Below are 23,778 nucleotides of genomic sequence, written 5' to 3' on the forward strand. Positions count from 1 at the left end.
AGGTCCAGTGGACTTTCCTCTATTGAGTGATTCCAGTTGCTTTTCTATTCCTTGGACACTTATTTCGATGTCAGCCATTTTTTCGTTTGTGCGAGGATTTAGAGAAGGAACTGCAGTGCGGTCTTCCTCTGTGAAACAGCTTTGGAAAAAGGTGTTTAGTATTTCAGCTTTACGCGTGTCATCCTCTGTTTCAATGCCATCATCATCCCGTAGTGTCTGGATATGCTGTTTCGAGCCACTTACTGATTTAACGTAAGACCAGAACTTCCTAGGATTTTCTGTCAAGTCGGTACATAGAATTTTACTTTCGAATTCAATGAACGCTTCACGCATAGCCCTCCTTACGCTAACTTTGACATCGTTTAGCTTCTGTTTGTCTGAGAGGTTTTGGCTGCGTTTAAACTTGGAGTGGAGCTCTCTTTGGTTTCGCAGTAGTTTCCTAACTTTGTTGTTGTACCACGGTGGGTTTTTCCCGTCCCTCACAGTTTTACTCGGCACGTACCTGTCTAAAACGCATTTTACGATTGCCTTGAACTTTTTCCATAAACACTCAACATTGTCAGTGTCGGAACAGAAATTTTCGTTTTGATCTGTTAGGTAGTCTGAAATCTGCCTTCTATTACTCTTGCTAAACAGATAAACCTTCCTCCCTTTTTTTATATTCCTATCAACTTCCATATTCAGGGATGCTGCAACGGCCTTATGATCACTGATTCCCTGTTCTGTACATACAGAGTCGAAAAGTTCGGGTCTGTTTGTTATCAGTAGGTCCAAGATGTTATCTCCACGAGTCGGTTCTCTGTTTAATTGCTCGAGGTAATTTTCGGATAGTGCACTCAGTATAATGTCACTCGATGCTCTGTCCCTACCACCCGTCCTAAACATCTGAGTGTCCCAGTCTATATCTGGTAAATTGAAATCTCCACCTAAGACTATAACATGCTGAGTAAATTTATGTGAAATGTATTCCAAATTTTCTCTCAGTTGTTCTGCCACTAATGCTGCTGAGTCGGGAGGTCGGTAAAAGGAGCCAATTATTAACCTAGTTCGGTTGTTTAGTGTAACCTCCACCCATAATAATTCACAGGAACTATCCACTTCTACTTCACTACAGGATAAACTACTACTAACAGCGACGAACACTCCACCACCGGTTGCATGCAATCTATCCTTTCTAAACACCGTCTGTACCTTTGTAAAAATTTCGGCAGAATTTATCTCTGGCTTAAGCCAGCTTTCTGTACCTATAACGATTTCAGCTTCGGTGCTTTCTATCAGCGCTTGAAGTTCCGGTACTTTACCAACGCAGCTTCGACAGTTGACAATTACAATACCGATTGCTGCTTGGTCCCCGCATGTCCTGACTTTGCCCCACACCCGTTGAGGCTGTTGCCCTTTCTGTACTTGCCCAAGGCCATCTAACCTAAAAAACCGCCCAGCCCACGCCACACAACCCCTGCTACCCGTGTAGCCGCTTGTTGCGTGTAGTGGACTCCTGACCTATCCAGCGGAACCCGAAACCCCACCACCCTATGGCGCAAGTCGAGGAATCAAGAGTAGTCTGTTAGTATCAAACATTGGCCTTGTATTGAGGAAGAAATTTCTGCGAATGTACGTTTGGAACACAGCATTGTGTGGTAGTGGAACATCTAGGTAGTAACACATTGAATGACGGACCTAGAACGGAGGACATAAAAGGAGACTAACACTGGCAAAATGGGCAGTTCTGGCCAAGAGAAGTCTGATAGTATGAAACAAAGGTTTTAATTTGAGGAAGAAATTTATAAGAATGTAAGTTTTGAGTACAGCGTTGTATGGTAGTGAGATACGGACTGTAGGAAAACTGGAACATGTGAGAGTCGAAACATTTGAGATGTGGTGCTACAGAATGTTGAAAACTGGATGGACTGATAAGGTAAGGAACGAAGAGATTCTCCATAGAATCGACAAGGAAAGGAATATATGGAAAACACTGACAGGAAGAAGGGAGAGGATGATATCACATCTTTTAAGACCTCAGAGAATGTGTTTCATAGTAGTAGAGGGAGCTGTAGAGGGTAAAAACAATAGAGGAAGATAGAGATTGGAATACATCCAGCAAATAACTCAGGACATAGGCTGTAGGTGCTACTCTGAGATGAACCACTTGAATTCGTGATGGGTCCCATCTAAATGATTTTGAAGAAAAATATCTCTATCACGTGCAAAACACCTGTTAATTGCCCTGTCTGTTTATTCGTTTTTTTTTTCTGTCGCCTCTTCTTATGCCGAGGCAGCCAGAGACTGGTCATGTGTGTGTGTGTATGTGTGTGTGTGTGTGTGTGTGTATGTGTGGGTGTGAGTAACGTTTGCGTGAGTGTACGAAAGCTTACTTGTTTGACAGTTTTTTTGTTATTCCTATCTGCTACTCAACTTCTCCGCTATATGATGAGTAACAAACTACCCTTTTAATCTATCTGCTATTTAACTTCCTATCTGCTACTCAACTTCTCCATTATATGATGAGTAACAAACTACCATTTTCATAATATTGCATTATTTCATCCTGGATTTTCCATTGTTTGATATTGACAGAATTTTATACCGTCTCTGCCCTTTTATACGGCATAAAATAAACTACTTTAATGAATCTATAGAAATGATGAGATGCAGTCAACTGAGGTAATACTGTACATTACATAACTTTTGAAACTCTTATATCTAGTGTGGGATGTGGTTAGCGCTTCATTTGCTTACGCTGCATTGCGCTCTGTACCTAATAAACCCTTATGTAATTGGGGATATTACTTATAGTTGCACATTAGTGCGAATTTCTTAAGGTAAAACGAAGGCCTAAGCCTACAGAATACTTGTCAGTTACAGGGTAAAGGGCACTTCTGTACGTGTTCGCAAAATCACACGCGTATCTATCAGGCATTCATGCGTAAATTTCATATAGATACAGGCGGGAAAGACCATGGTATCACGCGACCAAGGATTGTCCGACGCTGTATTGCTCATCTCCACGCGGGTGTTCCCGTTGTTCTGATAACCTTGCGTACCCCGAATAGCTGAAGGACCTGCGTGCTTGGGAAATCTCGTGGCCCTTGTGCTTCTGCATACGCTGTAGGCGGCAGATATGGCTGTTTGCCAGACGACCCTTGCATGCTACAGTAGCGGATGCAGCCGCATTTTCTACAGGATACATTCAGGAGGAGTATCACGGTCTAATAACTACGCTACAACGGCAAACTGACGTGTGGTATTGCTGTCGCTGCCGCGGGGACACAGCAGTGCGCAAGGAGTCAGCCTCTCAGGGTATTTCACCTTGATTAGGCTGTATAGCTTCCTCCTCTGAGAGCCGTGGCTGTTGCCAAACGAGATGACAACAAGCGGAACATAAGTCAGCCGATAACTGGCCGCGATGAGCTGCTCTGTAGTAGGACGACGAATTACAAAAACCCTTTCCAGATTAAAGAACCCTGTATTGTCGTTCCGAGTTAATTTCATACTGACAGGAAGAAGGGAGAGGATGATATCACATCTTTTAAGACATCAGGGAATGAATTCCATGGTAGTAAAGGGAGTGTAGAGGGTAAAAACAATAGAGTGACACATGAGTGAAATATAACTTGGTCACTTGTAATTTTTCAGTTGCACCTGAAGAGAAGACTGTTGCTCTGAAACCTGCCTGTGCTTTACTTCATTTGAAAATGAAATTTAATACAATTATATGCAGATGTTATCAATCGTGAATGATCTATAAAACAGTTGTGAATGTCCTAGCAAGAGGAACATATAGAAATATCTTTAAATAATCTTCACAATCTAGTTTGCTTACATTACGAAGATAATAGCCTTCATTTTTACTTGATGGTGGTACTATTTAAATTGAATTCAGTACCATACAAACCAATAAATAAACAGTGACACTCCTACGGATTTTCCGCACATCCCTCTATATTAAGATATTTCTTTAAGCGGAGCGAGGACATGCTGTGGGTAATGTATGCTCGGGAGGAGGCTCTAGCTTAATCCTTGGCAAGCGATTCAGATTTGGGTTTCCCTTGCGTTTGCTGAAGCTGAAGTCGAATTAGGTTTTCTCCGACGTTGAAGCTCCGTCCTTAATAAATTTGTTGCGGACAGGACAATATCCGGCCGTGGTAGCCGAGCGGTTCTAGGCGCTCAGTTCGGATCCGCGCGACTGCTAAGGTCGCAGGTTCGAACCCTGCCTAGGCCATGGATGTATGTGTTGTCCTTAGGTTAATTAGGTTTAAGTAGTTCTAAGTTCTAGGGGACTGATGACCACAGATGTTAAAGCCCATAGTGCTCAGAGCCATTTGAACCATTTGACAGGACAATAAGCTTCAGACTTCCAAGACACCTTCGGAATTTCACGAAAGGTACCGCATTGCTTCCACCCCTAATACCGTTCTGGTTAAACTTACAAAATGGCGAAGAATTAACACAAAGTGTATCAGATTTTATTTACCAAGCCAGTCATTTCATGTGAAACATGATTAACTGTGATTTAACATGACGCCTTAAACAGTGCCGAAACAAATGAGATGGCACAGAACCAGCGTCCCTGAGAAACCCCACTTCGAATACACATTCTGACGTACAGAACTAAGTTCTTCCCGTAGTTTCCCTAAATCGCTTAACATAAATGACATGATGCTTTGTTTGGAAAGAGTTCGACCTATTCGTTCTACATCCCTGTCAAAACCGATCTTCTGCTCCCTTTCTAATGATCATGTAGTTGGCGGTACGTTAGACATCATTCCTTGTGTGCATCTTGCTAAATGATGAACCGCAGAAGCTGTTAAACAATCATTTATTGAAACTACAGCTTTCGCAACTTATAGCTGCATCCTCTAGTCTATATAATCAATTCATAGAGGATTCAGAACAGGGTTAAAGGACGATCCAGTATTATCAGTCAAATGAAATAAAACTCAGGATGTAGTGGCGTCCATTTAATCCTGATCTGGATTTTGCCGGCGTATATTGCTTCGACGCTCTGTAGCGTAGTTTTGTGACGTTTCTGAACACAGGTTACCATTCTCGTTTTGTTTCTCAAGTACAGTTAAAGTTTGTCGCCACATTCTGAGACACCCTTTATATACAATAAAGAGCTAGGGCCCCCGCGAGGATGCAGAAGTGCCGCAACATGACGTTGCGTGGACTTGACTAATGTCTGAAGTAGTGCTGGAGGGAAATGACACCATGAATCCTGCAGGGCGTCCATAAATCCGTAGAGGGCGAGGCGTTGGAGATCACGTTTGAACAGGACGTTGCAAGGCATCCCAGATATGCTCAATACTGTTAATGTCAGGGGAGTTTGGTGCGGGCGGAAGTGTTTAATCTCAGAAGAGTGTTCCTGGAGTCACTCTGTAGCAATTTTGGACGTGTGGGATGTCACATTGACCCGCTGGAATCGCTCAGCTCCGTCGGGATGCGCAATTCAGATGAATAGATGCATTTGATCAGACAGGATGTTTACGTATTGGTCACCTGCCAGAGGCGTATCAGGAGTCCCATATCACTCCAACTGCACACGCTCCACACCATTACAGTGCCTCCACCAGCTTGAATAGCCCCCTATAAACGTGCCTGGTCCATGGTTTCATGAGGTTGTCTCCATACCCGTACACGTCCATCCTCTCGATACAATTTGAAACGAGACTCATCCGCCGGCCGCGGTGGTCTAGCGGTTAAGGCGCTCAGTCCGGAACCGCGCGACTGCTACGGTCGCAGGTTCGAATCCTGCCTCGGGCATGGATGTGTGTGATGTCCTTAGGTTAGTTAGGTTTAAGTAGTTCTAAGTTCTAGGGGACTGATGACCATAGATGTTAAGTCCCATAGTGCTCAGAGCCATTTTTGAGACTCATCCGACCAGGCAACACGTTCCCAGACATCAACAGTCCAACGTCGGTGTTGACGTGCCCAGGCGATGCGTAAAGCTTCGTGTCGTGCAGTCATCCAAGGTACACGAGTGGGCCTCCGGCACCGAAAAACCGTATCGACTATGTTTCATTGAATGGTTCGCACACTGACACTTGTCGATGGCCCAGCATTGAAATCTGACGCAATTTGCGGAAGTGTTGCACTTCTGTCACGTTGAACGATACTCTTCAGTCGTCGTTGGTCCCGTTCTTGTAGGATCTTTGACCAGCTGCAGAGATGCCGGATATTTGATGTTTTACCGGATTCCTGATGTTCACGGTATACTCGTGAAATGGTCATACGGGAAAATCCCCACTTCATCGTTACCTCGGATTTGTTGTGTGCCATCGCTCGTGCACCGACTATAACACCACGTTCAAACTCACTTAACTCTTCATAGCCTGCCATTTTAGAAGCAGTAAACGATCTAGTAACTACGCCAGACACTTGCTGTCTTATACGGGTGTTTCCGACCGCAGCGCCGTCCTATGCTGTTTACATATCTGTGTGTTTGAATGCGCATGCCTATACCAGTTTGTTTAGCGCTTCATTGTATGTACCTGAGGATGCAGCTACAAACTGCGGAACCGATCAATAAAGGATTATTTAACAGCTGTCACGATTCCTCATTTAACACAATGTATTTCCACGACTTTGGCTGCCCGGGATATAAAATGTTTTGTAATTCTTGATGTAGTTTAAGGGCGAAGCAGCTGTGACATGCCTTCCAAAATCTATCAAGGAGGAACAAATAAAGTGATATGTGGTTTCGCTAAATTATATCGGACGAGGGGCAAGGGGGGGGGGGGGATATTCTGATGTAAACACCTCACAGATTACGCATTAGACTTGTTCCGACTAGGCGACTGCTGCCTGCAAGGCAATACAAGATCTATGGTGATCTTGATCAACGTGTCCCCAGTTCCTCCATCCGCTATTGCCAGTAGGTGAATCTTGGTGATACCTCTGCTTCTTTATTCAATATGTCTTTCGCTCTTGGCTTCACGAGGCTGAGTGTACCCCGTTCGATGTACACGAGTAATTTTTAGCGCTTATAGGAGCCGAATTACGACACTGTTTTCTCTTCTTGTAAGCTTTTTGCTATGACGTTCGAAAAATCCTTCGAAGTGGACTTCTATGGCATGACATGTTTCGAACTTCGATTGCGTAGAAACAATGAAACAGCACCGCAATCCAATGTTCGACAGTCACCAGAAAACGTTCCATGTAAGCTGCCTGTTGTATCCTGTAACTCAGGTGCGGTACGTGTTTTTACCAATAGTCTCGAAGTCCCTCATTCTGTACCATCCTGTTGTAGCGATCAGATAACTTACTCGTGGAGACATTCTTTCACAATGTATATGAGGTGGATATGATTTTCGTTTGGGTTAAATGCCGGAAAACAGAGCAGTGATGCTTTTGTTTCCTGTAAAGTATCTTGATGTGACCTTAAGCCCTTACGACCTGTCTTTACAAACATTATTATAAAAATATGTAGAAACTAGATGGGCGGACAACAAAATACGACACAGAAAAGGAAGAGCAGCTAACGGGGAAACTATTCTAGCAACGATAAGGCACAATCACATATCGCTTCAGTATACAAGTGGGATCATCTAACTTAATCTTTTCCACTTTTGGGTCCATCAACACGTTCAAGGTAGTAACTTCTACCAAATTTCGGCGAATTTTGTCTACAAAAACTGCAAAGTGGTGCAGCATTTCTGTGCAAGCTCGTGTTTACAGATGGGACGTCATTTATAAACTATGGGCGAATCAGTCCTCGCCACACTCACTAATGATGACTTGAAGGAGAACTCTGGTTGAGAGAAGGGTACAAACCTAGGTTGGTCGACGTTTAGTGCAGGCTTCTTAGGAACGGTTTCAAAAAATGGTTAAAGTGGCTCGGAGTACTACAGGACATCTTTGGTCATCAGTCCCAGCCGGCCTGTGTGGCCGTGCAGTTCTAGGCACTACCGTCTGGATCCGCGGGACCGCTACGGTCGCAGGTTCGAATCCTGCCTCAGGCATGGATGTGGGTGATGTCTCTAGGTTAGTTAGGTTTAAGTAGTTCTAAGTTATAGGGGACTGATGACCTCAGAAGTTGAGTCCCATAGTGCTCAGAGCCATTTTTCATCAGTCCCTAGACTTAGAACTACTTAAACCTAACTAACCTAAGGACATCACACACACCCATGCCCGAGGCAGAATTAGAATCTGCGACCGTAGCAGCAGCGCGGTTCCGGACTGAAGCGCCTAGAAGCGCTCGACCACAACGGGCGGCAGGAACGGTTTTATTGGTTCCTCACTCATTGAAGGGACATTAAACATCCGCAAGAATCTACAATTCTTAACAGATATCCTGAAAGACACAGCACTGAACAGAAGGTAACCCACATCGTTCTCGCAGAATTACAGTCCTGTACAGAACACTGGAGTTTGTAATCGGTCGTTCGGGAAACACAAAATGGCCTACACGCTCATCCATCAAAGCACATCTGAACTGTTGTTTGTAAGCAAACTTAAATAAGAAATCTACAAAGAATACATTATTAATACCATGTAACAAGGATTGTGCTTCGATTAGTCCAGACGAAACTCAACGACAAGAATCTTGTGTCCGTAACGGTTTTATATCAAGTATGAATGCTCAGGATCAATATTTCCAGCCCTTAATGACAGTGACAATGATAGACACATGAACCGTGCCTGAGCTACGGGTTTTCTTGCATTTGGTATAAGGGCGCACACGTTTGTGGAACCTCTTCTCCTGACAAGAGGTTCAAATGGCTCTGAGCCCTATGGGACTTAACATCTGAGGTCATCAGTCCCCTAGAACTTAGAACTACTTAAATCTAACTAACCTAAGGACATCACACACATCCATGCCCGAGGCAGGATTCAAACCTGCGACCGTAGCAGTCGCTGACAACAGGACAGAGGTTGGAGGCTCTGTTGTCTTCTTACCGTTTGGTCACTTTCCATGTTACGTCCTTGTCCACTTCAAAGGTGCTTTCCAGTTCCAAGGAAAAAGTATATAATTAAAAAAAATGTCGGTGACTTGGTTCGGCAAGTTGAGATGCTGAAAATTATCAATTTGCGTCAGACAGTGCTCCACAACTTAGCGATAACCGCATCTCGATAAATCTACTCCTCTGAATATGTTTGGGAAGACTTGTCTTATCTGCCCCACTCTGCATAGACAGTGTTCCGAACACTGGCAGGAGAGCCAGAGTTGAATCGAATCAGCTCCCTGAATTGACCACCACCGGTCGATACATCGAGAAATCTGCGTATCATTTTACGTGGTAGCGAAACTGGGCACAAATATTGCTGTAATACAACAAACGAGCAGAGCGCACTTGATTTCTAGACTGATGACACCCCCCCCCCCCCCCCCCCCCCCCCAGTTCAATTTCTTACCATTAAAATGGCCATCCAGCTAAGAAAAGAAACTTCAGATCGACATGGAGCAAAGATTCATCAGGTGCCGACTTCATAAAGGAAGCAGTAAGCGTTTTAATAACTGTAAACACCTTGCCGAGCCATCTTCTGGGTCTTTATCGGACGGCATAAAGCAGTGCCGTATTATCGAGGCGCAGTCTGAGTATGTATTTCACATTCCATCGTTAAGGTGTGCCCGTATTTCGCAGTGGTTAATGAAGTCAGCTAAAGTATTTACATCATTTCGTGTGGCAACAAGTTTAGGTCAACCGTTTCGCTGTAGCGAATGGAATATTTTGACAAGAGATAGTTATTTCATTCACGTATTTCTCAAGTGGCGAATAGCTCAGGAAAGCATGAAGGTGGTCGTGAAAGACATTTCAGTAGTATACTTACTGTATTTCCTTACCACGACTAGGTCCAGGGTTCGATTCCCGGCCGGGTTGGGGATTTTTCTCTGCCCAGGGTTGGGTGTTTGTGTTGTCCTTATCATTACATCGTCATCATCATCATTTGTGATAGTGGCTACAATGGACTGTGAAAAAATTGAGCCGGCCGGGGTAGCCGTGCGGTTCTACGCGCTTCAGTCTGGAACCGCGCGACCGCTATGGTCGCAGGTTCGATTTCTGCCTCGGGCATGGATGTGTGTGATGTCCTTAGGTTAGTTAGGTTTAAGTAGTTCTAAGTTCTAGGGGACTGATGACCTGGGCTGTTAAGTCCCATAGTGCTCAGAACCATTTGAAAAAATTGGACCGAATAAAATTTGGGACTTTGTACGGGCGCTGATGACCGCGAGCTTAGCGCCCCACAAACTGAACATCATCATCGTCATCATCATCATCATTACCACGACCACCCAGCCGTTCGTCCGAAAACGCATCAATCTCGACTCACTTCGATAACAGTATTGTAGATGCATTACTGTTCACGTAGGAAACAACTTGCGTTTTCGCTGATGATATTTGTTGTATTTCGAGAAAATTCGAAGGTAGAATATTGTAGTGAAATGCAGGAAAACCTGCAGCCCGTCACCATGTTGTGCAGGGATTGGCAGTTGAGCCTCAATACAAATACGAGAAGCTGACCATAAGTGGAGAAAATCTATTTATTGGTTGATTACATAGCTTCTGATTAATCATTGGAAATAGTCACATCCGTTAAATACTTCTGAGTAAGCGTACAAAATTATTTAAAGCAGCACAGCCACATAAAACCTAGCATAGGAAAGGCAGATTCTATTGAGATTGACTGGAAGGGTCGTGAGGAGGAAGAGACCAACCACGAAGTAGGTAGCTTACAAAGCGCTCATTCTATCGGCATACGAGTGTTTATCCTCAGTCCGGGATCCTTAACCCTACGGCTCCATACAGGAAATAGGAAAGACCTAGGAAATAGTCGAGTGTTTCGTCACGGATTCATTAAGCAAGCGTGAAAGCGTAATTCTCATACAGCTCCAGTGACAGATGCAACAAGAAAGTCGGTGCTGGACCACGGTGTGGTTTGCTGTTACATTTCCGGGAGTGTGCGTTCCTAGAAGAATCAGCCAACATATTGTTTCCTGCTACAGGCATCTCGCTAAAAGACCGTGAAATTCAAATTAGATGGGTTTGAGCTCACATGGAGGCTTACAAACAGTGACTCCTCTGGTACACACCGTTCGCGCCTGTAGCAGGAAAGATAGGGAGTGGCAGTGGTGTGAAAAATACTCTCTACCACACACGTTATGGCGGCTTGTGGAGCATATAAATGGGTTTAGATGTAAATAACTAGAAAATCGTATCCCTGAATATTCCTTTGAGGTGAAAATAGTTGCAATTGCTATGAGATCTAGGCTGCCAATGGAGTCAAATTTATGCATGTTACATGGATGTGATTTGGAGACTGCGACTGTATTGTAGGATTTTTATGAAATAATGTACACTGCAACAGTCACTTGTTATTAAAGTTTGTCTACCACACTAACTACTATAATAAATCAGCTACAGCCACCCACATAAACACAGGCCACCCATGCTGTGACATATTGCATGATATTTATGTATACTACAACAGTCACTTGTTAATAATATTTGCCTACCACACTAACAACTATGATAAATCAGCAATAGCCACCCACATAAAAAACACAAGCCACAGACTCCTTGACATGGTGCACGATATTTAGGTATTACATAAAATGATCAAGAGGTACCAGATGAAGTCGTATGAAGAACTGGAAATATTCATTGATGGCATAACACATGAAGACATGTTACTAAATGATAAACTTGTAAATATATTAGCTTCTTTAAAACTTCTCCAATGCTGAATGCCTATTTCATTATAAAAAATATATTTACCATGACATAAACATATCTAGATATAAATGTTACATCTTCACTGTATACTACTGTTTCAGCAATAGAAATCAATTTATCTTAGCTTTCAAGTGTCTTTGGATTGATGTAAACAAATGATTGTGAAAGCGTTAAGTTGTGATGTACTTGTTACTGTGCTCTGTGTCCCAGACACAGCTTTTAGAATACTGCTGCGCGGTGTGGAATCCTTACCAGATAGGACTGACGGAGTAAATCGAAAAATTTCAAAGAAGCGCAGCACGTTTTGTATTATCGCGAAATGTGGGAGAGAGTGTCACAGAAATGATACAGGATTTGGGCTGGACATCATTAAAAAAAAGGCGTTTTTCGTTGCGACAGAATCTTCCCACGAGATTCTCCTCCGAATGCGAAAATATTTTGTTGACACAGACCTACATAGGGAGAAACGATCACCACGATAAAATAAGGGACATCAGAGGTCGTACGGAAAGATATAAGTGTTCGTTCTTTCCGCGCGCTATACGAGGTTGGAATAGTAATTGTGAAGGTGGTTCGATGAACCCTCTGCCAGGCACTTAAATGTGATTTGCAGAGTATCCATGTAGATGTAGACGTAGAATTTACCAATAAAAATGTAAGTAAATGCGCTAAGAAAACGACTACTTATGCCTATCACAATATAATGAGCACACCGTAACACAATTATCTTCCTGAACAGGCGTCATTTTCTACACATAACCTCACTGGCACATTAGCAGAAGAAACTGACATCACTTCATATTAACTATAATGTAAAAGTAAATGCGCCTAATGATGGCAGCAAGCTCCCGAAACGCATCGTTCCAACACAGTATTAGTGACAAGTGACTGTTGCGGTGTATATTAATTCATACTAATGGAATGCCAGCTAAGCGAAGTAACCTGAGCAGAGACTGCGACCAGCAGCGCCGCCGAAACCACGACCGCCTTGAAGCCCATCCTCAGCTGCAACTGAGGCTGCAGACCACGCCGGCGTCCCATCTATAGCCAGCCGCCCGAACCGTGTGACGTCAGCAAGCGACCCTTGTCCCCCGGCGCGTCACGCTGTTCGCGCGACTTGCAGTTAGCTTCCGTTAGTGGACAGCACCATTTTCCTTTAGTACACAAACAAGGCTAGCCTGACGCAACCCGGATAATACTGACAGTAGGACTACGCTGTTGACAAACGTTCTACTGTTTTTTTTTCTTTCTTTTTAAGTTAGTACCGTTTTCATCTTGTTCGCAGAATAAACCTTCATTTTGTTGATACCAATACTTCTTTATAATGCGGTATTCTTGTATTTTCCCACTCGGCAACATTACTAAAACGCTATGAGTACGTACGGCTTCTCCCAATTAGGTAGCCATCTCTGTTTCTAGGCACTATGTTTCCAACTGTTGAGTACTATTCCGACGAGTAACTTTTAATTTCGTTTATTATTTCTATATTATGTGACCAAAAGTGTCCTACTGCCAGGTACTCCATACTAGCGATCTCAGTAGTCATTAGACATCGTGAGAGAGCAGAATAAGGCGCTCCGCGGAACTCAAGGACTTCGAGCGTAGGCAGGTGATTGGGCGTCACTTGTGTCATACGTCTGTACGCACAATTTCCACACTCCTAAACATCCCTAGGTCCACTGTTTCCGATGTGATAGTGAAATGGAAACGTGAAGGGACACGTACAGCAAAAAATCGTACAGGCCGACCTCGTCTGTTGACTGACAGGGACCGCCGACCGATGAAGACGATCATAATTTGTAATAGGCAGACATTTATCCAGACCATCACACAGGAATTCCAAACTGCATCAGGATCCACTGCATGTAGTATGACAGCTAGGCGGGAGGTGAGAAAACTTGGATTTCATGGTCGAGCCGCTGCTCATAAGCCACATAAATGACAAACGACGCTTCGCTTCGTGTAAGGAGCTAAACATTGGACGATTGAACAGTGGAGTTTGGAGTGAAGCACGGTACACAATGTTGCGATCCGATGGCAGGGTGTGGGTATGGCGAATGCCAGGTGAACGTCATCTTCAAGCGTGTGTAGTGCCAACAGTAAAATTCGGACGCGGTGTTGGTATGGTGTGGTCGTGTTTTTCATGGAGGGGTCTTGCACCCCTTGTTGTTTTGCGTGGGATTATCACAGCACAGGCTTACATTGGTGTTTTAAGAACCTTCTTGCTTCCCACTGTTGAAGAGCAATTCGGTGATTGGGATTGCATCTTTCAACACGATCGAGCACCTGTTCATAAAGCACGGTCTGTGGCGGGAGTGGTTACACGACAATAACATCCCTGCAATGGACTGGCCTGCACAGAGTCCTGACCTGAATCCTACAGAACATCTTAGGGATGTTTTGGAACGCCGACTTCGTGCCAGGCCTCACCGACCGACATCGGTACTTCTCCTCAGTGCAGTACTCCGTGAAGAATGGGCTGCCATTCCCCAAGAAACCTTCCAGCACCTGATTGAACGCATGACTGCGAGATTGGAAGGTGTCATCATGGATAAGGGTGGGCCAACACCATACTGAATTCCACCGTTACCGATGGAGGGCGCCACGAACTTGTAAGTCATTTTCAGCCAGGTTTCCGGATGCTTTTGATCACATACTTTATTTTGGAACTCATATGAGAAGAAGAAGACTTTTTTAACTCTCTAGTGGGGTGTAGGATGCTATGACCATTTGCGACGATTTAATATTTGGTATGGAACTAGAATTCGAAGCCGCATCCCACACCTTTCGCTGGTGAGTACTGCACTGCCGCCGGTAGCTGTGGCCGAGCGGTTCTAGGCGCTTCAGTCTGGAACCGCGCGAACGCTACGGTCGCAGGTTCGAATCCTGTCTCGGGCATGGATGTGTGTGATTTCCTTAGGTTAGTTAGGTTTAAGTAGTTCTAAGTTCTAGGGGCATGATGACCTCAGATGTTAAGTCCCATAGTGCTCAGAGCCATTTGAACCATTTTTACTGCACTGCCCGCTGTTGCCTTGCGTACCGAATTGCCGTTACACACTGGGTTACGTCAGCAGGCTCTCTGTCAAAGAATTCGATTAGACTGCATATATTTTGGTTATTCTTCTGTCTTCGTTTCACTTTAAAGTTATTTTCTTCAGTTTCATCAGGTTTTGGTTCAAATGGCTCTGAGCACTATGGGACTTAACTGCTGTGGTCATCAGTCCCCTAGAACGTAGAACTACTTAAACCTAACTAACCTAAGGACATCACACACATCCATGCCCGAGGCAGGATTCGAACCTGCGACCGTAGCGGTCACGCGGTTCCAGACTGAAGCGCCTTTAACCGCACGGCCACACCGGCCGGCCTCATCAGGTTTATTCTTACATTCTCTGCTTCCATTTTAATTTAGCATACACGCATTTTCGTTTATTAACAATCCAAGAAGGGTGACGTGGTGTGAGAAATTGGGAACTCCTGTATCAATTTCGACCAAACCTGGTACATGTATTAGATAGTAAGAAGCGGAACGCGCCTACTCATCATCGCCATTTCAACCAAATTTGTGTTATATTCGGGGCTTGGCCAAAAATGAAGTCGGAGCTCCAGATGGCCAAGCGTTTAAGAAAAAAGAAGTATTTTTGATGTGGATCAGGGAGGCATGAGCTATCATCTTTAGCCTTGTGTCGAGGCAGCCGTTGGGGCAGTTGAAAAAGTGTAAAGCGGTATCAGAAAGTCGTGCCGTCGAGTCCCTGTCTAGAAAATTCTTATTTACGATTTTTTCGTACGTTATACTGCACATAAACCCAAATATTGCTAAATGTATCGTAGTTATTAATAATGTAATAAATAAGTAAGGAAAGGAATCGCAAAAGAAAATTTGGGAATGCTAATAAATTTCCAGGAAGGAACTGTAAGGCGTACACAAGAACTTCGAATGTAAAATTTGGTACTTTCATTATTTTACAATTGACTGCTTGCACATGCCGGAGGTGACATTAAACTTAAGAACACCAAAAAAACTGTAATTTTCTCGGCTTGCTGCACACGCTATAAACGTTGCATTTCACAATTGCATGGCTGTTTTAAAGTTTCTGTAGAGAAACAGATTTTGTTTACATCCATAAAAAGCTGTCTTTCGTCACACAGTTTGTCCTTAATCTATGTGCAACGCGTCATTTTGCCAAATATTTGCGAGGATAGGTGGAAATATGCAGTGAAATGTATTTTAATGATGTAGTCTTCCCAGGATGTAATTTCTTTTTCTCGGTCGATGAGATAAAAGCAGTTTCGAAACTTTTTCATTAAATTATTTACCTATAACGAAAATAGACATCAAAGGGTTACATTAGCTGCCAAGGATTACTCGAAGGTCAAAGTGAAACTAACGGAATACGAAGTGCTGTACACTTAATTACAGCGCTTTCTTGTAAACTAATTTGCAGAACCCTCGTTGTCGCTGTAACTATAATCCTTTCTCGGAAATTTATTTGCGATACCATATTTTTTCTTTGCGTTTTTTCATTCTTTTTATGAAAATTCAAACAACACTATATGCTGAGCATTATTTCCTTTTATTTGAGTGTAAGAAACGTATTTTTTGTTGAAAATAAAAAAAACTTTCCGCATTGGTACTCGACCACACAACCCTCGACCTACCGTTCTTCACTCCTTCCGTTGTGCCAAGCGATATCTGGACACCACGCATGCCTATCCCGTCTCGATCGAAAACTCTTTTTTCCTTAACGTTTGACGGTCTGGAGCTGATATTTATTTTACTTTCATTTGTGGCTATAAATTTGACCAAAATTGGTGAGTACGCGCAGACCCCTTGTAAGTGGAAACAAATAATGTATAAAAACCTATACACCCCCGTAGGGAGGGCTGAAGACAGGAAAGGGTTAGAAGAGCGATGCGTAACTGTGGAATACCTGGAGCTAATTCAGTTCAACTTGACAGACATATGACTTAGGTATCGCCGTCTGGTTTAAAGACGAAGTGCGTTACTTGGCATAGATCTTTGAAACGATGTACCCAACTAATTGTAGAGGGGCGTGCACCTGTAACATGCACTACGGACTACTGTGCAGTTAGGTAGTTTTTTACATATACAAATCATTGCACGAGGTGAAAGAAGCGATAAACGCCAGAAGAAACCTTGGACCGACAGATGATCAGACCCCTGATATTTGGATTTTAATTTGATAATCATTTAGACATCGAGCAATACTGATTGAAAAGACGTAGTTTTTCAACAAGAAACTCATTAACACTCATTGATGTAGTGACGAGGATGAGAAAGGGGTGGCATGGAGAAATATTAAAAAGTAATAATATTAAAGTTGAATTTATTGTTTCTGCCGTCGCTATGCGTCTGTGTCTACGCTTGGTCAAAGAGGATTAGAGCTTTCAGTAACCTAACTTTCTAGAAACCTTTGTTCAGTACATTTATGTCAAGAGAATTTTCAGTAAATAAATAGTACACAACGCACTACAGTTTGATAGTATGTGAATAATATCCAATAAATTAATTCATTCAGACATGTCGTTCAGCAAAATTCCTCGTGGATTGTGAATCGAGTCAGTTACAGGCAGAAACAAGCATTGTGAGCTGCGTCTGCGCAGTGGAGAAACGTCTAGCCAATGCTAACCTAAGCACGTTGTTTAACACGGGAATTAGTTGTGGATTATACGCTTACATCAATAGAGAAGCATCTGCTTGGGAAAAAACTAGAACGCTTTCTCCCACACTACTCAGGTGGTGGTTCTACCTTCTTCACACTTAGCATTCATGTAACCTAACTGGTACCACAGAATATTGTCACTACTTAACCACATTCAATTCCAAATCTGAAAGCAGAATCGTCAATGAAATGTCTCTGAGAGTACGTTTATTACGAACGCCGTCATACAGAAAGAACAGAACTGAACTCTGGATGAGGAGTGCTGCTATTTATACAGATACTGAAAACCACAGAATATACAGAAATTACAAAGAGAAGAAATTTCGAGAACCTTCCAGAAATAATAAGTACTAAACGACAAAAAACTGCTGGTACTAAACATCACGCCAGGGAGCGATTCTAACCGCTACATCACAAGGCATGTTCCACAGATAGTGGGATTGTTCCCTCTCCTAGAGGATCAGAGACTCGCTGTTGCAAAGCCAGCTACACCACTCTGGACCTAAATTTTGTCGATGATCCTCTGTATGACAGCGATGGCGGATCCTCGCGTTTTGGTCGTGTTGTCACGTCCTACTCACTATGAAGCGCATCGAAGTTAGCCCCTCCCATCGCAGATTCGCGATCGTCCAGTGAGCCTTCAGATTACTTGAACAAGAAGACCCCATCACCGTACTAAGCCTCAGGAGTATAGCAAGGCGTCTTACCTAGACCCTACCATCGATTTGCATCTCTGGACTGTCGTAGGGCATCATACGGACATGGACAACGTCTCTGCGCTTTTGTTTTCTTGATGGTGAGTCATAATCCTCAACTTTGTAAGTGACTACCAACAAACGAGAAGACTGCTATAAGTCCAAAGTAGTGCTTTAGTAAATTGCTATAGTTCAACTTTCCGCACAGGCGCACCAATCCATACTAAGTCTTCCGGGATGTACCTCACTGAAAGGTGCTTGGCGTTACAACGATCTCAGTCTTTCTCCCACCCGTCCAGGCTCCGTATGGCAACCAGCTGTCTTACTTGTTCGGCCTCGGCAATGAGGTGTTTCATGAGGTCATCCTGAGTATTGTACGACGGGAAGGGGGACGGGTATACATTATCGTTTCAGTCTCGTGACCGTGGAGCGGAAACGACGGTGTGAAGCTTGTAATGTTTGGCTTCCCTGCGTTGTATGCGAATGTCACGATGGGCGGTACTGTATCCTAATCTCACTTTTCGACATCAACCTGCATCGTATAGCTGCCAATTTCTTAGGTGGCTGGTAGGCACTTCTCATCTGTCGGGACGTAAACAATGATTGAATTATCCGAACATTACATGCAAATGGAGCATCTGTATGGTATTTTTTATCTGCATGCAGGACGAGGAATCTATTACGGGTCTTATACACAACTGGGTGATATCGCGACGTGAAATAACCTCTGATACTGGTCTCCACTGAAAAACTTTTTCAAGCTCAGAGATCGTAAAATGGGGCAGTCCGTGGTTCAAAATGATGTCTTGTACAGGCAACCCTGAAATTTCTGGAGCTTCAGCTGTCAGCACAGCTTTGATGACATATCAGTCAGTGCGGATTACTAACGGTCGATGCCCGCCCCATCAGCTGAATGGTCAGCGCGTTGGAATGCCACGCGCGGGAGCTCGGGTTCGATTCCCGGCTGGGGTGGCAGATTTTCTCCCTTCAGGGACTGGGTGTTGTGCTGTTCTCATCATCATTTCATCCCCATTGTCGACTCAATAAGACCTGCACTTGGCGGGCGAACTTCCCGCCTGGGAACTCCCGGCCACTGACGCCATACGTTCATTTCCGTTTCCATTACGGGTCGATAACCGTTTGTCGAATTTTAGGAATCTCCCAACGAGGTCGATTCCAGTTCAGTGGAACGGTGCTCCTGCAGGTGGGGTTGTTACAAGAAGCCTCTGAGGTAACAACGACACCTGCCTTAAAGTGGCTCACATACTAATCGATCGGTAGACACCTGCCCAGTGATATCTGCGTCTGAGTCTGTCTTGAGTCTACATGGATCCCCAGTGACCAGATGTTGGAGCGTCGTGGGAAAACGTCAGGGTAATAGGACGTAGATGTGTTGGGATGTTGAATAACCGTTTTCACCCCGTCAGATCATAGTTCCTCTTATACAATGATCCGTTAATCAATTGAAATTCTCCGTTGGTTCCACGTTTTTCAAGGCTTCTAAGGTTTCTGGCGATGGTGGTTCTTCCCTCGGTTCAGCAGCAATGTCGTTTAATGGAGGAATGACTCAGATTTCGTCCACGCTGTTCTATTCCGCCAAAGGTTTCCTTGTGTCTCCTGTGCTGTATTCCCGGGGCCTCAGTGACCGCCTCGCCAATCGACCTGACAGATACTTCAGGTTAGTTAGCCAGCATAGGGAATTGTGGTCCGTCACAACGGTTAATGTTATGACAGAGGAATACAGCCGGAAAAAGTAGATGGTCCGAACAACGGCGAAATACACATTATTGGTTGTGGGATAGTTGCTTTCGGGCTTTTAGAGTATTCTGGAAGCATAAGTTCTCACCTTTCCAGCACCTTACTGGGTTTTAACTTGAACTGCATCTATCCCGTAACCAGTAGCTGAAGATCTGTCTCGGCATTCTCGTTAAGTTATGGCTGGAGAAAACCTTAGCGCCTCCTTAAGTACAAGGAAAGATCTTTCTTGCTTCTCGTTCCTGGAAAATCTGGCGTATCCATGCAGTAGTTCTTGCAAGGCACGTGCGTTGCTACAGAAATTCTTGATGAGTCGCTGGCAGTATGAGCACATTCCTGGAAAACTTCTGTGGCCAACAGTCGGAAAATCTGTGAGTGCTCTTGTTTTCTCTGCATTGGTTCGAACACCAATGCAATTCACTAGGTACGCCAATTCTTTTATTTCTTGGGCGGCGAAGAGGAGCTTTTTCCGATTCGGGTAGGAGCCTACAACTTGAACACACTTCATCACGGTTATCAGGTAGCTTAGATGTTCTTTAAATGTGTTAGAAACAATGAAAATGTCATATAGATAGCAGAGATACATCGTCCGTTTCAAAGGTGGAAGCAAGTTGTCCATCAAACGCTCGAAGGTGGCTGGATCCTTACGTAGTCATTGGTTCCATTAGGAGTTATGAAAGCAGTCTTTCCCCAGTCAGTCTCATCAATCTAAATTCATCAGTAGCCTGTCTGCATGTCCAGAGCTGAGAATACTTCACTCTTCTCAAGCAGTCTAAGGGCCAAGGGTAGACGTCTTTTTTCGTGATGTGATTGAATCGTCGTTAGTTTACGCAGGACCGCCATGTGACATCCTTCTTCTCCACGAGGACCACGGGAGAGGTCCAAGGACTCTCCGAAGTTTCTATGACGTCATCTTTTAAGTTCCTCACTTTCTCTCGAATTACGAATTGTTCGGATGGCGACACACTTTACGATCGCTGGCTAAGTGGGGGATGATTCCCAGCGTTGATACAGTGTTTTACCAGGGCCATTTTGTCTGTTGTATCCTCCCTCTAGATCTGAAAATATCCGAAAACCGGCATATAAATTTTTGCAGTCGACAAAAGCTCCAAAAATTTATCTGAACATCTCGATTGACTGCTGGAACTCCTCTCGCTGCACGGCGGAACAACAACGTCTTTAACAGCAAAACAAGTGCTCAGAGCAGTCTCTTTTGTGTAAACTTGTTGAAATAGCTTCGTCAATCTGAACCTCAGATTTTCCACAGTGTGTAACTACTTGTAATGTCTACAAGGAGTCGCATTCGAGAATAACATTACTATTACAACTTCATAAAACGATCAATTCGAAGGGCTCGAATTCTGTCATTGATACACTTTTTGTAATACATGTTCGTGTGAACTGGACGTATTTTCTATTTCCGACTTTCAGCATAATCGGTTCCTTTAGCTGACGACGATAAGCATTCGACATTACAGAAAAGGAAGCCCCTGAGTCGACTACTACCCGGACACGTTGGTCGTTGATGATGCAATGATATTTGCCGACATCCTCGTAGTAGTCGCCCATTGAGGATTTTTGTCTGTGGTAGTCTGACCACCATAGTGCCCGCCTCACTTAGTTTTTCTCAATTCGGCCGTAGCCGAGCGGCTGGTTACTCTGTACGGCGACTGAGAGTGGCTTCGGCGTGTTGGAGATCGGACTTGTCCAGGGTAAGGCGGTGGGCTTCGTCCCACACGTCGACTATAATCGTCTGCAGTTGACTGAAATGATGTGGACTGCTGTGATGGTTGACGTCTGGTGGCATAATAGTCTCTGAAACTGGTCTTCTTTCCCTGCGGTAGCGCACAACGTCCTCAGGTCGTCCATAGTGGAGACATTGCAATGTCTGTTCCTCTGCGGAGCGTTATATTTTGCCGAGGAGTTAGCTGTAGCTAAGTTTGCCGGATGCTGGGTTGCCGTTTAACGACTTCGCCTAAGTCCATTCTTCTACTAGCGATCGGCTGCTGGCGAAGACTGCTGGTAAAGATCGAATACCTCTTCTTCAACATTCTCCTTACCTCCAGATGTGTGGGGTAGACACTTGTGGCTTCTGCCTCTCACGTACTCAGTCAGGTGGTTCTGGTTGCCTTAACATACTGTATTTCACTTAAAACCTGGCGTAAGATAGGGGAAAGGGACCACAATCGGAAGTCTACTTTTTTTGTGGAATTTCCTCTAGTCACTGGAACCATTTGATAAAATGTCGGTGAACATTTCCTTCAGTTCGGCGTTCCTTTTATATCAGGTATTGAGCTGCTCTTCGTTGTTCTCGAACCACTGCTCGGCTGTGCCGCCCTAGTGAACTTGTACATTTATCGAAAGGCATCTGTAAATAGTGAGATGTACTCGTCTAGTAATCGTATTGAGAGGCATCTGTATCACAGCCCGTTTAGACAGACCCTGGTATGTATATACAATATACATTACTTTGAAGATATTCTGGCGTACATCAAATGATAAATAAACTCTGTATGCCGCGAAAGGCCAGTTCTTTTCTTATATATGGGATAAAGAAACTAAATCTGTTGTACGGTTACTCAAACAGGGACTGAAAATGCCACACGACCTGCAAAAAATTACGTAATAACTAGGCAGCTGGAGTTTCGTAGTTCTGCAGTGTGTGATACCATACGTTTACAAAATTGAGCCCATTATACAACAGTGAGTCTCTATAGACATCTTAATTAGGCATGAATAAGTTAAAAATGCGTAATCATAAAAGGTATTTTTTTACTACTTTAGAAACCCGTGAAATGGGAAAAGCAATCTGATTAAGGCAATGAAATTGGAAATGTTAAATAAATTTATTACTTATTAGAATAATTACTGTGATAAGCATTCAAATAGATTAATACAACAGAAACGATCTGCGACATTCAGTAAAAACAGATTCTGCTCGACTCTTGAATAGGTAACGTTACAATAAATGCACATAAATGTAACCAGTCTGTTTGGTGAATGAAATAATGACTTAATAACTCCCGATCAGTGGTAAATATGGGACGCGAAAGTAATCAAAATACTGCATGTTGATTTTAGTCCAGCCATCACTTTAGTAGACGGTTCATATGAAAATCTAATCAGTCATACTGCCTCCACATAACACATCAAACTGCGAGGAAAACAATTCAATTAAATTCGTACTGCTCAGCAGAATAAAAAGAGAGGTGCTTCATGTGCTTGTCGTAGTCAGTTAAAAATATAGCTCTCTCTCTCTCTCAAAATATAATATTGTAGCCACTCTCAATACCAAATCCTATATTATGCACTTTCTCTTCCACTGTGTAGCAGTAGAATTATCAGACCACAGCTTGTCTGATACAAACAACTTTCAAATGGGTTCTTCCGGCCTAGGTCTGCCTGCTTGCAAAGAGTCACAATAACAGGCACTTCACACGTAAAACTGCTCAGCGCCGAGTATCAATATCATGCACTACATTACATGATATGACCATTAACGACTGCCCACGTTTGACCACAACAGACTAGACTTGCTCCATACAATTCGTTCTTTCCTACCTGCTCATGTGACGTGACTTTGCCCTAGCCGTTTATTGACCAAGCTGTCGTCTACAAAAACCACGAGTAAAACTTAAGTATTTCCCATATAGCTGAGATAAATATCTAAAACGATCAACGTGCGATCAGAAAATAAAGGCGGGGACCTCTCCCGTAATCTATGCGAAAAACACGTAATCCAAATGTAGGGTGGCTCCATCACAGACACCTTTCACGGTAATGTAGATGTTTTTAAGTAGTCGGTATTTCCACCAAACAATATCACATCGTAACCAGAAACAAAGTCAAATACAAAAGCAGGGTCGTTAATGAAATACAGAACCTAGCACTGGAAGCCCTCTTATGACGTACACCAAAGTACAGACAGAACAGAATTGACATCGCGGACGCAAAGTGCAGCTATTTATACAAACA

At 43.6% G+C, this 23,778-nt stretch overlaps 1 protein-coding gene across 5 annotated transcripts in view; it reads right to left on the minus strand.

Moving 5' to 3' along the window:
- LOC124563471 (inter-alpha-trypsin inhibitor heavy chain H4-like) overlaps nt 1-12,703 on the minus strand; it is a 213,317-nt gene extending 200,614 nt beyond the window's left edge. For all 5 annotated transcript variants that reach the window (XM_047130978.1, XM_047130977.1, XM_047130973.1 and 2 more), the window contains exon 1: nt 12,612-12,703. In XM_047130978.1, coding sequence (XP_046986934.1) covers nt 12,612-12,668 — 57 coding nt within the window. In that variant the 5' untranslated portion in view covers nt 12,669-12,703. The remainder of the gene's footprint in view (nt 1-12,611) is intronic.
- Nucleotides 12,704-23,778: the final 11,075 nt, after the last annotated feature.

The sequence above is a fragment of the Schistocerca americana genome, chromosome 1 (genome assembly GCF_021461395.2).
Source record: "Schistocerca americana isolate TAMUIC-IGC-003095 chromosome 1, iqSchAmer2.1, whole genome shotgun sequence".
Classification (NCBI taxonomy): domain Eukaryota; kingdom Metazoa; phylum Arthropoda; class Insecta; order Orthoptera; family Acrididae; genus Schistocerca; species Schistocerca americana.